This window comes from Oreochromis aureus, linkage group 2, assembly GCF_013358895.1.
Source record: "Oreochromis aureus strain Israel breed Guangdong linkage group 2, ZZ_aureus, whole genome shotgun sequence".
Lineage (NCBI taxonomy): Eukaryota > Metazoa > Chordata > Actinopteri > Cichliformes > Cichlidae > Oreochromis > Oreochromis aureus.
Window position 1 is genome coordinate 36,832,131 of NC_052943.1, and position 14,483 is coordinate 36,846,613.

At 41.9% G+C, this 14,483-nt stretch overlaps 1 protein-coding gene across 1 annotated transcript in view; it reads right to left on the bottom strand.

Moving 5' to 3' along the window:
* Positions 1-5,547: 5,547 nt before the first annotated feature.
* Positions 5,548-14,483, bottom strand: part of slc7a11 (solute carrier family 7 member 11) — a 48,577-nt gene continuing 39,641 nt past the window's right edge. Inside the window, exons 11-12 of the mRNA XM_039622349.1 lie at positions 13,361-13,538; positions 5,548-7,640 (exon numbers count right to left, since the gene is read on the bottom strand). Of these exons, the coding sequence (XP_039478283.1) occupies positions 7,585-7,640; positions 13,361-13,538 (234 nt within the window). The 3' untranslated portion in view covers positions 5,548-7,584. The remainder of the gene's footprint in view (positions 7,641-13,360; positions 13,539-14,483) is intronic.

Genomic DNA, 14,483 nt, shown 5'->3' on the forward strand with positions numbered 1-14,483 from the left:
ATTTGCAACAACAGTCACCTCAAGACATTTTATATCATAAGGTAAAGACCCTTCAATATTAGAAAGAAACACCAAAAATCAGATGACCCCCTCTAAGCAAGCACTTGGCAACTGTGGGAAGGAAAAACTCTGTTTTAACAGGATGAAACCTCTGGCAGAACCAGGCTCAGGGAGGGGCGGGGCCATCTGTCGCAGTTCTTTGGGGGTCAGGGGAGAGAGACAGAACAAAAGACAAGCAATGGAAGAGAGAGACAGAGATTAATAATAAGTAATAATTAAATGCAAAGTGGTCCAAAAACAGAATGAAAAGAAGTGAGTGAACAAGAAATGCTCAGGGCATCATGAGATGGATCAGTGTCCCCTGATCCAGCCCTCACTACAAGCTTTATCCAATCCTTAAACTCACTCACAGCACTTCCAGAAGCTTATCGACTGCAATGAAATTTATTGTCCAGCGCTCTGTAATCCATTATTGTAGAATTAGATGCTATCAATGAATTGCTCAGACAAAAGATGAAAACTAGGAAACACTGTAGAGCAGATAAACATTGTATGTTTTTAACATGGCAGCAAATGAAATAATAAAATATAATAAATATAATATAAATATATATTTATTATATAAATATAATCAATAAAAACAAAAAATAAACATATAATTAAAAAAGATTAAAGTAAATCAGTGAATAGATAAACTGGGTAAAAGAGTGTATCCAAACTCGAATGTATTTTAATTATCACAAAGACTGCTGCTGTTAAAATGACAAAACAGAGGAATAGCTTTGTCTTTTTAAAGATTCACTCTCTCAAACATTTAGTAACTTTGGCTTGCAGAAGGTATTGGTATCAAGTCTTCTTCCTCGTTCTCATATCATTTACATCTCTTTCCAGTGTGTGCAAAGTCATCATTTGAATGTTTTTTGGGTGTGCCTCACTGTTTTCAGGTGACTTGTGCTTCAAACTGTCACTGACATTGTTTAATAGTTATGAAGCACTGCAGCACCCCCATGTGTCTTTCCAGACAACTGCAGCAATGTGTTTTTGTTTTGTTTTGTTTTTTGCTGTGTGTGTGTGTGTGTGTGTGTGTGTGTGTGTGTGTGTGTGTGTGTGTGTTGGATAATGCAATTAAAGGTCATCCACTTGAAGGGGTGGATGTGCATAATGATGTGCAATAGGTGGGAGGAGCTGAGAAAGCAAAGGGCAGAAGGATTGGAGGCAGTCAAAAGACCAAGCAGGATGAAAAAGATGAGACAAGATAAACAGGTAGGAGAGGGTGCTTTACAAAACAGTTCAGCTGCTCTGTTCAGGTCAGGTTCCTTAAATGCATTTCTGGATATTTTTTCTGCTAAATAATAATAATCTTTGTCACAATATGATGACTTACAGATGTCAGCAAATTCCTTGAGGGAGACTGCCAAAACCATTAGAATGGACATGAGGGAACGTACAAAGAAGTGGGAAAAACTTGAGGGACAAATATCTGGAGACATGCTTGGCCAGCCAAGTACCTTTACCATCAGTTTATTTATCAAGGCACTAGTCTTTTTGGAGGTGTGTTTGGGTTGTTATCATGTTGGAATGCTGTCCTGTGACCCAGTTTCTGAAGGGAGGGGATCATGCTCTGTTTCAGTATGTCAAAGTACATGTTGACATTCATGGTTCCCTCAATTAACTGCAGCTCCCCAGTGACAGCAGCACCATGCAGCCCCAATCAATGGCATCCCACCACCCTGCCTGACTGTAAACAAGACACACTTGTCTTTGTACTCCTCACCTGGTTGCTGCCACACACCCCTGACACCATCTGAACCAAATAAGTTTGTCTTGGTCTCATCAGACCACAGGTAACCCATGTCTTTATCCTGCTTGTCTTCAGCAAACTGTTTGCAGACAATCTTGTGCATTATCTTCAGAAGAGGCTTCCTTCTTCTCACGCCCGTCCCAGTCTCATTGTTGTTCACCCTCAAGCACCCCACCCAGGGACTCCAAAAAGGCCGGGTACTCTGAAACATTTTTTGGCGCATAAGCGAATACGATAGTCAGGACCTGTTCGCCGACCCGAAGGTACAGGGAACAAACCCTCTTGTCCACCTGGAGAAACCACAATGCACAGGCAGCAAGCCGAGGGGATACTAGAGTACCCACCACAGCCTGCCGCCTCTCACCAAGGGCAACTCAAGACTGAGACAGAGTCCAGCCCTTATCCAGCAGAGCCCAAGCCGTGAGATGAGGTGAGTCCAACTATATCTAGTCTCTTTCCACCTCACACACTAACTCAGGTTCCTTCCCCACCAGGAAGGTGACATTCCATGTCCAAATCACTAGGTTTGGTATTCGGGGATCGGTCGACAAGGGCCGATCCCCGGCAATGTGTGTCCGCTTCCCGACACACATTGTACCCGAGCCCTACGGCCGCCTCCAGCGGGTGGTGGATCTTCAGGAGGTTGGATCCATGTCACTTTTTTGAGCTGGGCCCGGCTGGGCCCAATGGACTAAGGCTCTCTAAATTCTGAATCACTCTTTGTCTGGTCCCTCACCCAGGACCAGTTTGCCATGGCTGACCCTACCAGGGAGCAAAAGCCCCCCGACAACATAGACCCTGAGAAGCCTGGGACACACAAACCCCTCCACCATGATAAGGTAGCGATTCACCGAGGGGTGATGAATCCTCTTGGATGAGAATGAAACATGCTCACAAACCAAAGGGAGTTTGGTTGCCTTCAATTTCACATCCTTAAGAAACCAAATTAGGCTTCATGCTTAAACTGAAGCCAGTTCAGTTTTAATTATATGGAGCTTAAATTTATAACAGCAGTCATTTCAAGGTGCTTTACGATATAAGATAAAGATCTGACAGTAATAAAGAGAATACTCCACAGTCCTCCATACCAAACTCTGGCAGGACCAAGGGAGGGACAGCTTTCTATCCAGGCTGGTTGAATAGTCCAGGGAAAGGGTCATCGCCTTCCTCTGTACCTCCATACTAAGACTTCAGGCCGTCCGTGTCCTTTAGCTGGAGGAATGTGTTAGTGGAGCTGGACCTTAATGCAGGGCAACTGTGTGTGTGTGCTGTGGCAGCTTGACACAGTTTGGGTTGGACAGTTTACGCTCAGAGTGCAGGATAGTTTCGTCAGGGCTCCTCACAACATAATCCTGCTCTTTTTCTTTTTTTTTTTTGATTTCCTGCTCTTCTCTAAGCCACAGGCAGGACCCTGGTGCCTCAGTGTGTGTGTGTGTGTGTGTGTCTCTGTGTGACGCAAAGCCTTTGATGCAAAGAAAATGCCAGGAATTGACACAGTATATGTGTGTATGTGTTATATGCTGTCCAACATCATGACTGTTCCCCGGGCTGACACATTCTGTAGTAGCGCTTTGTTGCTTTGCCTCATTTAAAAACACATATGCCTTTATGCAATGATAATATCCGAGTGCCCTTAAGGTCTGGGATGTTTCTTTCAAATTTCAGCTAAGTAGGGTTTTAATGCTAACTTTTCCACCTTGCTCTAAAGACAGCAATACACAGTCCAGCTACTTCATTGCTAGTGCTGTGTTGGACCCTGTCTTGCCTTCAAGACTGTCTGAATTCTTTGTGGCACAGAGTCAACCTGGTTCTGAAAACATTATATATATAACAATATAATATCAATTTTCACTGTTATGCCGATGACACCCAGCTCTACCTTTCTTCTGAACCCAATTCTTCCCTCCCACCTCCCTCCCTCTCAAACTGTCTTATCGAGATCAGATCTTGGTTCTCCTCCAATTTTTTTTAAACTTAATAGTAATAAAACAGAAGTTTTACTTGTTGGTACAGCCTCTATCTTATCCAAATCCTACAGTTTTTCCATTAACACTGAAAGTTCTCCCACCTTTCCCTCCCCTCAGGTTAAGAGTTTGGGTGTCATATTTGATAATACTCTCTCATTTCAGTCTCACATTAATTACATAACCCGGTCTGCATATTTCCACTTACGTAATATTAACCGACTCTGTCCCTTCCTTACTCCCCATGCTGCTGCCATCCTTGTCCATAGTCTTATTACTGCAATTCCCTCTTATTTGGTCTCCCTAAAAGGTCCCTTCATAAACTCCAACTTCTTCAAAACTCTGCAGCTCGGGTCATAACTCGTACTCAGTCTAGAGCTCATATTACCCCAGTTCTTCAGCAACTTCACTGGTTGCCCATAGAAGCAAGGAAAAACTTTAAAATCTTACTTCTCACATACAAGTGTATCCATAAATCTGCTCCTTCATATTTGTTTGATCTGCTTCATATCACCACTGTCTCCTGCCCTCTCAGATCCTCATCTGCTATTCATCTTACTGTTCCTTCTGCTCGTCTCATCACTATGGGGAACAGAGCCTTCAGTCGCTCTACTCCTCAGCTCTGGAACTCTCTTCCTCCAGCTCAGTCAAGGCTCAAAACACCTCTGTTCAAACTGGCTTATTCACTTTAGTGCTGATTTTATCTGTTGTCAAGTTCTGTTTTGCAATTTTAACTTATTTTCTGTACTTTATGACTGTTGCTTCTTCTATTAATTTTGTTCTTTTGTAAGGTGACCTTGGGTTTTTGAAAGGTGCCCTCAAATAAAATGTATTATTATTATTATTATTATTATTATTATTATTATTATTATTATTATTATTATTATTATTTCTCAGAGATTTTGATCCATGTTGCCATGACACAGTTACTGCAGATATTTCAATTGCATGTCCATGGTGTGAATCCCATGTTCCATCACATTCCAAAGATGCACTGTTGCATTGAGATCTGACTGACTGACTACATGTTCTTCATCTACTGTCTCAAAATCCTCTCCTTCCTTGTATGGAGCCAATATGGCGACCTTTAAGGGCCAGAAGTCTAAATCGTTAGAATCCATCCACACTTAATGTTTTGACTGCTGAATACACAAATTGGGCGCTTGTATGTTTACTTAGCCATACTTGATAGTGTGAAAAAACACCTAGGAACTCAAAGCATGAAGTGTACTCATGGAAGTAAGCAGTACTCTCAGTGCTATTTAAGGTATTTGGCTATTAATCATGAAAGTCATAAAGTGCTTTAGTGACGTGTCTTTCCCTCCTACAGCACTGTAGGACTCGAGATGGGCAGTTAAAAAAGAACTAACTGAGTCAGCTCAGCATAGAAATAAAAATACTGTTGACTTTTATTCAAAGGTATAATGCCACTTGGCCAATAGTGGTTCAGCAGGAGACCAAGTCTGTATGACAGCAGCGGCTGTCATAGCCTGGAGGCAGCCTGCAGCAGAGAGAAGCAGGATGCTGCAGAGGTCAGATCATCTTACTTCTCTAAAACTTGTTTTTTCTGACCTCTTATACTGCTCTTATCACATCCCTGCAAACACACCATGACATGTAAAACCAGCACAGTTCTCCATGAAGAACTATGCTGGGGAACTATCTTTACTTATGTTTGACTGGATCACACCCTGCAAAAAACTGAAGGCCAAAGTTAGGCTTCCTTTGAAACCACAGTAATCAAAGACAATACATAGATGTAATTACATCTGAGCAAAGCCATACTGTGCTGAAAAGAACTTTATTTATTAGGTAACTTAAAATCTATTTAAGTCCTGGAAGGATTTAGCAAAACACTATCACCCAATATGTAACATGTATAATATTGAACACACTATAAGACTGTAAGAAACCATAACATTTCTTCTCATGAGCGAAAAATCATATTTTCCTTTTTTGTGTCTGTACAACAGCAGCACGTGGTGGTGCAGAGGTAAGCCAGTCTCATAATATGTCACAGGCATTAGGAGACTGGGTTACCTTCATGGTGTTCATTAAATCTGAATCCTAAACCCATTTAATTGTTAAACTAACACTCCAGCTGGAGCACAGGTAGCTCCTGAAGCATTGCTGTGATTGTCCAAACGCCTGCACTGTATCCACATCTAGCTGCTCCTAGCCAACAAAAAGGCTGGTGTTAGCTCAGTTTAAGCCCGATTTTTTTAAATGTTTCACAGCTAAAGTGGAAGCTCCTGGGCATTTTCTCTCTATGCTGCCATCCTCTCATCAGCAGTAAAAGCCCTCCATTTACAGGACACAGAACTGAAAGGGGATGCAGCGTGCCACAGGGTAGCAGTTACACAGACAGATTACCTGCAAATCCCACCCAGGGGACTCAGAGCAGCCACATCTGCAGTCTGCACACACACACCACACACACCACACACACCACACACACACACACACACAAACTCTCACCTCTTGAAATAAGATTATAACACCAAGACACACAAAGCCAAGCCCCTTCGCCCCTTCATTCCTGATGCAGGCGGAGGGAAGTGCTTGGTGCTGATGCAGTCTGAATGTGAAATGTGAAATGTGAATGGAGTGCCGGGGGAGCAGAGATATACATAAAGTCAGAGAAGTAATGAAATGATGGAGTCAAATGGCAAAGGTCCAAATGTTAGGGCTGAACCATCTGCATGCTAAAACCCAAAGAGAGGAAACACTCACATAATCAACCTGCATCACAAACCATATTAAATCACAACTTCCCCATTAGTCAGTGGTTTAAATTTGTAGCTGAATGGTTTAAATTCAACTGTAGTAAGTTAGTTTCTGAGCTTCAGCTGGAGTTGGGAGTCTGTCATGGGTGTAACAAGCTGAGGGGTCCATGGCAGGTGGTTAGAAGAATGAGAACTGTGGGCCTGTTGCACCATAATAAAATGAATGCAGAGTTAAGCTGATTTATGAGCAGTGAACATGCTGTCAGCATCCACATCAAAAAGTTGGGGAGATGATTTTCTCTGCTTCATGAGCTGAAAGCATATTTAAAAAAAATAAAAAAATTCAGTCTGTTATGTTACATTAATAAGAGGTAACAATACTGACGATCAAACGACTGTGATATGTGAAAAAGATCAAACAATGAAAAAACCTACTGATCAAAAACTCTTATCTTAAATAACTATAATACAATTATAATAAAGTCACTAATTACAGACTATTGTTCCATGGTACCTAAATAAGCTCAGAAAGCAAGAAATAAGCATAATACTGTAAGTCCCCTTTAAACTCTAAGCAGTCACAGAAGCAAAGATGTTATTCTTAGACTAAAGTAGCTATGCATGATTCCCAGTTCAAAACGATTCTTATTTATTACAAATTGGGCCATAATGGATGATCCTTTGCTGAAACAAGACATCTCCTTACTCTCTTTCTTCACCTTCTGATTGGCTGTCCTTATAAACAACAAGTTTGGTTGGGCAGGTGGATGGGGCTTATATGTTCAATGTGTTCTATGTTTGCAAATGTTACCATTTAATGAAATGTTGATCATATGACAAAGAGCATTCAATAACTAATTAGACAAATCGTTAAATGCTTTGAAAACATATTAAACACACAATAGTATCATTTATGTATAATGTATAGGTTGTACAAAGCAAAAGGCAACATTTCTTCTCCTTTTACATAAATAATCACAATGTTCCCAAAGATCAGTGACAAATAAGTAAAAATAAAATAAAATAAAATAATTTCAGTAAAAAAAGATCTGCATTTATCTGATTGTGCTGGTGATGTAATGCTTGTGTGCTGTTATTGGTCAGCTGGAACAACCTCCAGGATGATCTGCATGGTTCGGTTGAAGGAATCTGATGACACAAAGAAAATCATGTAAAGCTCCATCAAGATAACAACCTAACAAGATTGCAGTTAAAACACAAATGAAAGGTGATTGTTTCACAAAAATCATTGATAACAGTGCAACAATTGGAAATGAGCACATTATACAAAGCAGCTCTCTAAAGCAATGAAGATGTGTTTTCTGGAGTGACAAATTACAGTTCTCCATCTGGCAACTGGATGGACAAGACTGTGTTTGGTAATTTCCAGAAGAACAGTATTTGTCTGATTAAACTGTGCCAAGTGTAATGTTTTTTTTTTGTGGGGGGTTCGGGGGTTCGGGGGAGTTGAAGTTCAGTTGTTTGTCAGGAGCTGGGTTCAGCCCCTTGAAATACCTTTTAACTCCCAGGGGCTTCTGTAAACCACCACCACCCAAGATAAAGCTAACACTTGTGAGACTTGTGAGGTGAAAATATCACAGCAGATACCACCGTGTCAAAAAACTGAGGATGGAACACAGAAAAATATGAAAGAATTTTTTCGTAGTCTATTTTTTTATGTCTAGTATATAACCCATTTGAAAATATGCTGCAGTAGGCCAAAACTTGATTAATGATGTTAAATATGATTTGCAACATAAGAAAAAAGAAAGAAACATGTCAAAAAGTCCTCCTATTACAGAGTTTAGATGTTTAGCTTCATCCATTGTCAGATCTCTCCTGAGATGTTCAGTCGGGGTTCAGGTCTGGCTGGGCCACTCAAGGACACTCACAGGGTGGTCCCAAAGCCACTGCTTTGTTTTCTTAGACATGTGCTTAGGGTCATTGTCCTGTTGGAAGGTGAATATTTGTACTCAAAACAGTCCTGAAGAGCAGAGAGAGCTCCTGTCTCAGAATCGGTTTGCAGCATCTGACGAGCGGTCTGTCTGACGGGATTAGCTTAACAGACACGTCAGGGGTTTCCAAATTCATAGGCTGCATACTCCTGAGGACCTGGCCTTCGCGGTCTACGTGGGCCGAGTCCTCTGAAGGCCTAGAATTGCGGCCTCAGCAGGATGCGGCCCATGAATTTGGACATCCCCCTGGTCTGAATATGTGAGGTGGGGGCGGGTCTTCATTTAGTAGATGCTGGGAATTATTGTGTAAGCAAGATCCAGTCCACATGTTGATTTCGGGAGCACTGACTAGAGACTTGCGTGTTTGAAATCTCCGGCGAAAATACACAGTCCATCGCCCTGTACAGCTTGCAGAGCACCTCTTTAGTATTAGCGCTGGGTGGAACGTGCACTGCTGTAATGAGCACAGTAGTGAATTCCTGAGGTATGTAAAAAGGTGTGCATCTAGTAGTCACAAACTCTACCAGCGAGCAGTAATTAGAAACTAGCACAGAGTTCTTGCATGTTGATGTAGACACACAAGCCAACACTCTGTCAGTGAGCCATGTTTCTGTGAAAACAAAGATGCAGCAGTCCCTAAAATGTGTAGTCCACTGGAGTCGGATGTAGTCCATTTTATTGTCCAGTGAGGAAATGTTTGAGAGCAGGATTGATGGGAGGAGCAGCCGGCTTGCATTTGCTTTTAGCACATTTGCTGCGCTTCCGCTTCCTCATGCATGAAATTGCACGTTCTGGTGTCCATGTGGCTCAGAAGTCACAATGAAAGGCAATAAGAAACAAACAAAAGCCAGCACCATTTAATCTGGAGTGGCAGCTGAGTGCTACTGCTGCACTGGCAGTCCATTGTCAAGAGCTTTCTTTAGCAGGTTATCATCAAGGATGTGTTTGCACATTGCTGTATTCATCTTTCCTTCAACCCTTACAAATCTCCCAGTTCCTGGTGCTGAAAAAGTTTCCCACAACATGATGCTGCCACCACCATGTTTCACTTCAGGGATAGTACTGCCCAGGTGATGAACAGTTCCTGGTTTCCTTCAGACATGATGCTTGGTATTCAGGCCGAGTAGTTCCATCTTTCTTCTAGAGAACTTTGCTTCTCATGGTCTGAGTGTCCAGAGAGTCGATGGAGGGTTCACCCTCCCCACCGCTCCCCGCCTGGTACAGCTACCCCCCTGCTGGGATGTAGTACTTGTTAGTTCTCGTGTGGTTGTTGACCCACTGCCTTTGTGGTCTTAGATCTCTTCTTCGGACTCTGTTGGGTACCAGGCAACTCTTGGGGAACTGGAGCCCTAGGACCCTAATCTTGGCTTGCATCAGGGTAGCCTGTCTCTAGAGGGGTCGGCTACCTGTCTCCTCTGGTTCTCTCCTCGACTCCCACCCCTTGGCCATGGGCACCCCATTTAGGGCCTTCCTCCTCTTGCTGGGATGGGTGCACAGGTATAGTCTTGGGTCTTTAATACTCCTTTGGGTCTGTGAATGGGATGGTTCTCCCAGATCCATCTCTGCCTCTGGTTCCTGGGGAGTGTTATTGTGGCCCCCCCCCCCCTCAATTTTAATTACATTTCATGACAAAGACACACACGTACATACTCACACTTGACACTCTTTCTCTTTTTCTCTTTCACACTCACACACACACCACAAGAAGCTTGTTGATTTATGTACCTGTGCATTTTTCAATTATTGTGTTCCAGGTTTTATATGTTTTGTATGGTCATGAAGACCCTGGAATGACTCATCGTGGACCAGCTTTGACCCATAGTCAGACCACATCAGGATCCCCTTCAGTTTGCTTACCAGTCCCGGCTCGGAACTGAGGATGCCATCATCTCCCTGCTCGATCATGTCTACACCCATCTGGACCAGCCGGCGAGCACTATGAGGGTCTTGTTTTTTGACTTTTCCAGTGCTTTCAATACCATCAGGCCAACCCTCCTGGGTGATAAGTGTTGAACACGGAAACTTGTTTAACTGTCATTAATTATAACCTATGCATGTGATGCCAGGTTGTCTGGCTCCTCCAGATGCTTCCTGTAGACTTATTCATGGCAAGCTTATCTTTAACACCTTCTGGGTCACTCATTGCTAAGCAGAGACAAAGCAAGATGTATTTCACCATTACCCTAGAAATTGTACTTAACGTCTGTGTGTTTGTAAGCATGTTAGGCATTCATTCACAGCATTCAAGTCATTCCATCAATATATCAGTTCAGACATAGCGCTGAACGGCGCTTTTAACCTTCATTAGACTGTATGCTTAACTCTATCATGAACACAAATGCAATGTGTGTAATAACATGATTGAAACTGTATGTTTAATAAATGGAATAAATGTTTAATCAAATGCCACTGCTCAAAGCTTAATAAAAGGATATAAAAATAAACACGATATAGAAAATATATAATCCCCACAATTCCCTCTCTTTGGCCTTTGAAAAAGGCCAACATCCTTCCTATTGTCTCACTCCTCGGTCCAGTCAGCCACCTCCACCAACGGCATCATAGACCCCGGACCATTTGGCCCCGAATCCATAGCCCTCTCTATCAGTCTCTCCAGCACCCGTCTGGCATAAGGAATGAGACAACAACCTGTAACCAATATTCCTATAAAAGTAACAAGAGAAAACATGGCAGACATAAACACAACCTTCCATTGCCCAAACACAGATGTCAGCCAGTTCTCCAGCGCATTATGGACTCCCAAATGTTCATGCTCCAATATCACCGCATCATTTGACAGGCAAGTGATACGGTAAATTTTGCATTTTAGCAAATACCAAACATCTGGAATCTGAGTGGCTCGCCAACAGGCGAAACATCAAGATAGAATGGTTCATAAGCTAACAGCGATGCAGGTGGATGCTTCTCTGGTGTCCTGGATTGTTGATTATCAAACAGTAAGACCACAATATGTGCATCTTCCACATAGTGTGTCTGACAATGTAATCAGCAACACAGGGGCACTTCAGGGGACTGTCCTCTCCCCCTTCCTCTTCACCCTCTACACCACAGACTTCAGCCACTGCACAGAGACCTGCCATCATCAGAAGTTTTCTGATGACTCTGCAGTGGTTGGATGGATCAGCAGGGGTGATGAGTCACAGTACCGGGTTGTGGTTGAATCCTTTGTCACGTGGCGCAAGCAGAATCATCTGCAGCTCAACGTGTCAAAGACCAAGGAATTGATTGTGGATTTTATGAGGACTAGGAAACCCTTGACCCCTGTTTCAACCAGGGGGTCAACATGGACACTGAGAAGGACTATAAATACCTTGGAGTATGCATAGACAATAAACTGGACTGTATTAAAAACACCACTGCACTCTACAGGAAAGGCCAGAGTCATCGCTATTTTCTGAGGCAGCTGAGATCATTCAACATTAGTTGGACAATGCTCAGGATTTTCTATGAGTCTGTTGTAGCCAGTGCTATCCTCTATGCTGTTGCATGCTGGTGCAGTAGGTTGAGGGTAGCAGATGCCTACAGACTAAATAAACTGATCTGCAAGGCCAGTAATTTTGTGGGGATGGAGCTGGACTCCCTTAAGGTGGTGTCAGGGAGGCAGATGTTGTCCAAGACAAGCACAATGTTGGATAATACCTCCCACCCACTCCATGACGTGCTGGCTAGCGACAGGAGCATGTTCAGTGAGAAACTGAGATAACCAAAAAGCACCACTGAACGACACAGGAAATCATTACTGCCCGTGGCCATCTTTCTGTACAGCTCATCCCTCTAACACACTGTAAACACTGCAATAGTTACATCCTTTTGCACACGCTCTTTTCAACTCAGTAATGTTGATGTTAATATTCTTGATGTTTATTTATAATCACCTCTGTCAATCCTTGATATTTATTATTGAGTGATTTGTATATATTGTGCTTTTTCTTAGATCTGTGCTTTTTCTTAAATCTGTAACATATTGTATTGTTAAATAGTCTAGTCTGTTTCTGTTTCTATTACTGTACTGGAGACACTGTAACCCACATCATTTCCTTAGGGATTAATAAAGTATTCTGATTCTGACTCTGATATGTTTCTTTGTTTTTCTTACAGGTACAGAACTTGGCGATACATTGTGCATATTTATTTGTACTCTATCCTTTACTGTGTCTTCCTTCACCTTGAGTTTTGCGCTTCTTTACAGCTTTTTATTTCCTGAGTCTGTAGTGCTGGAAGTGTCTTCCTGTTTAAGAAAACGTTTCAGCTCAAGACAGAGGCATCACACCAGGAGAGTAACATTGAATCCAGTTGAATACACTTCTTGTAGATAACCGGTCGTCCTTTTTAATAACCAGCGTTTTCAGTAGATCAGTGGACTTGATAAAACTCAGTGGACCAACAATGACCAGCCCAAGCAGATGACATGGCACCCCAAAAGGTAATGAAAGACTGTCCAAACTTTCACACTCGACTAAAAACATGTTTGATTTTGTGCCTCTCCAGTATCTCTCCAGACTCAAGAACCTTGATTTTAAAATGAAATGCAAAAATTGCATTCACTTCAACCTGAACCATTAAATATGTATTTGAGACCTTGATGAATTACTTCAGTATTAAATGAGGAAAAATTAAAACTTCTTTTGGGTGGTCGATATTTTTCACAGGGGGCTGACTCTGTGGATGAATGCACATGTTTTATCTGACAGATTTTTACAGTGGATGATAACACTTCTAGGAATTTGTGCCTCCTCCCCACCAAACTGGGGATCTTTTCCATCTTAGGTGAATTAACTACTACACCACAGAGCACTTCCATTATTAAATAAATAACTGACAAATAGTGCTTTACTAATTTCATGTTTGCAGCTGAATCAAATGACCTATGAGTAACTGTTAATGATGTGTTACCTAAAGTCCTCTGAAGCCACTTTGGTCTGTGGTTGAAGTAAATAAAGATGTAGTACGCAGGGATGCCAGTGAGGGAAATGGCAAATCCTATTCCTGTGTTAACAGGGTCCGAGTACAGAGACAGGAAGACCATGAAGAAACATGTGATGCAGAACACCACTGGAAAAAACAGTGGAACCTGCGGACAAATCAACAGTGAAATTATATACTGTACACACAAAGATGGTGAAAAGTCAGGATTTTGCAGAACTGATTGAATGTTTTGTGTTTAAAATTTCAGAAGAGAATGTAAGAGCTACAGTGCTGTGAAAAAAGTATTTGTCCCCTTCGCAGTTCCTTGGTTTTTATGTCACAATTTCATGTTTTAAATCATGACACAAACTTTAATATTAGACAAAGATATTCTGAGTAAATACAAAGTGCAGCTCTTAAACGATGATTTTATTTATTCAGTGCGAAACCTATTTGACCCTTTGGGAAAAAGTCATTGCACTCTTTGGTAAATCATGAATTAACTGTAATTAACCACAATTAAATGTGAGTGAATTTTCATTTCTATACCCAGTCCCAATTATTGTCACACCCGCTTAATCAATAAATCCCGTAATTAGAACCTGTCTGAAAAAGTAAAGTAGGTAGGCTAATAGATGTCAAAAGCCAACACATCCGAGCTAAGGAACAAACTCAGTGACACTTATCAGTCTGGGAAATGGTTTTCCACTACTACCAACTCAGCTCGGCTCAGCTTGACTCAACTTTTAGGGGTTACCATTAGGTACTTTCTTAGTACCTGCTTGTTCCAAGAAAGCTGAGTCAATCTGAAAATGTGACTTCAACAGACTGCATGCCAGCTGTTGGCCAATCTATGGCGTCACTCAATGAGTCATGAGAGCAACTCCTTCACAAAAATTCTGGAAACGAGGGAAATGGTTACACAAAAATCAACAAAGTGGTCCCCGAGTCTGACAAAAAGCCACAGATCGAGCAGCAGATATGCACTCGCCTTGACATCCTCCATTGTTGTGTTGGTTTATGTTTCATACAAATGAAAACACAGGAGTTTCGGCTGTGTTGCTATAGCGAATCCATGCACATTAGGTGGTACTCAGTGGTGATGGAAAAC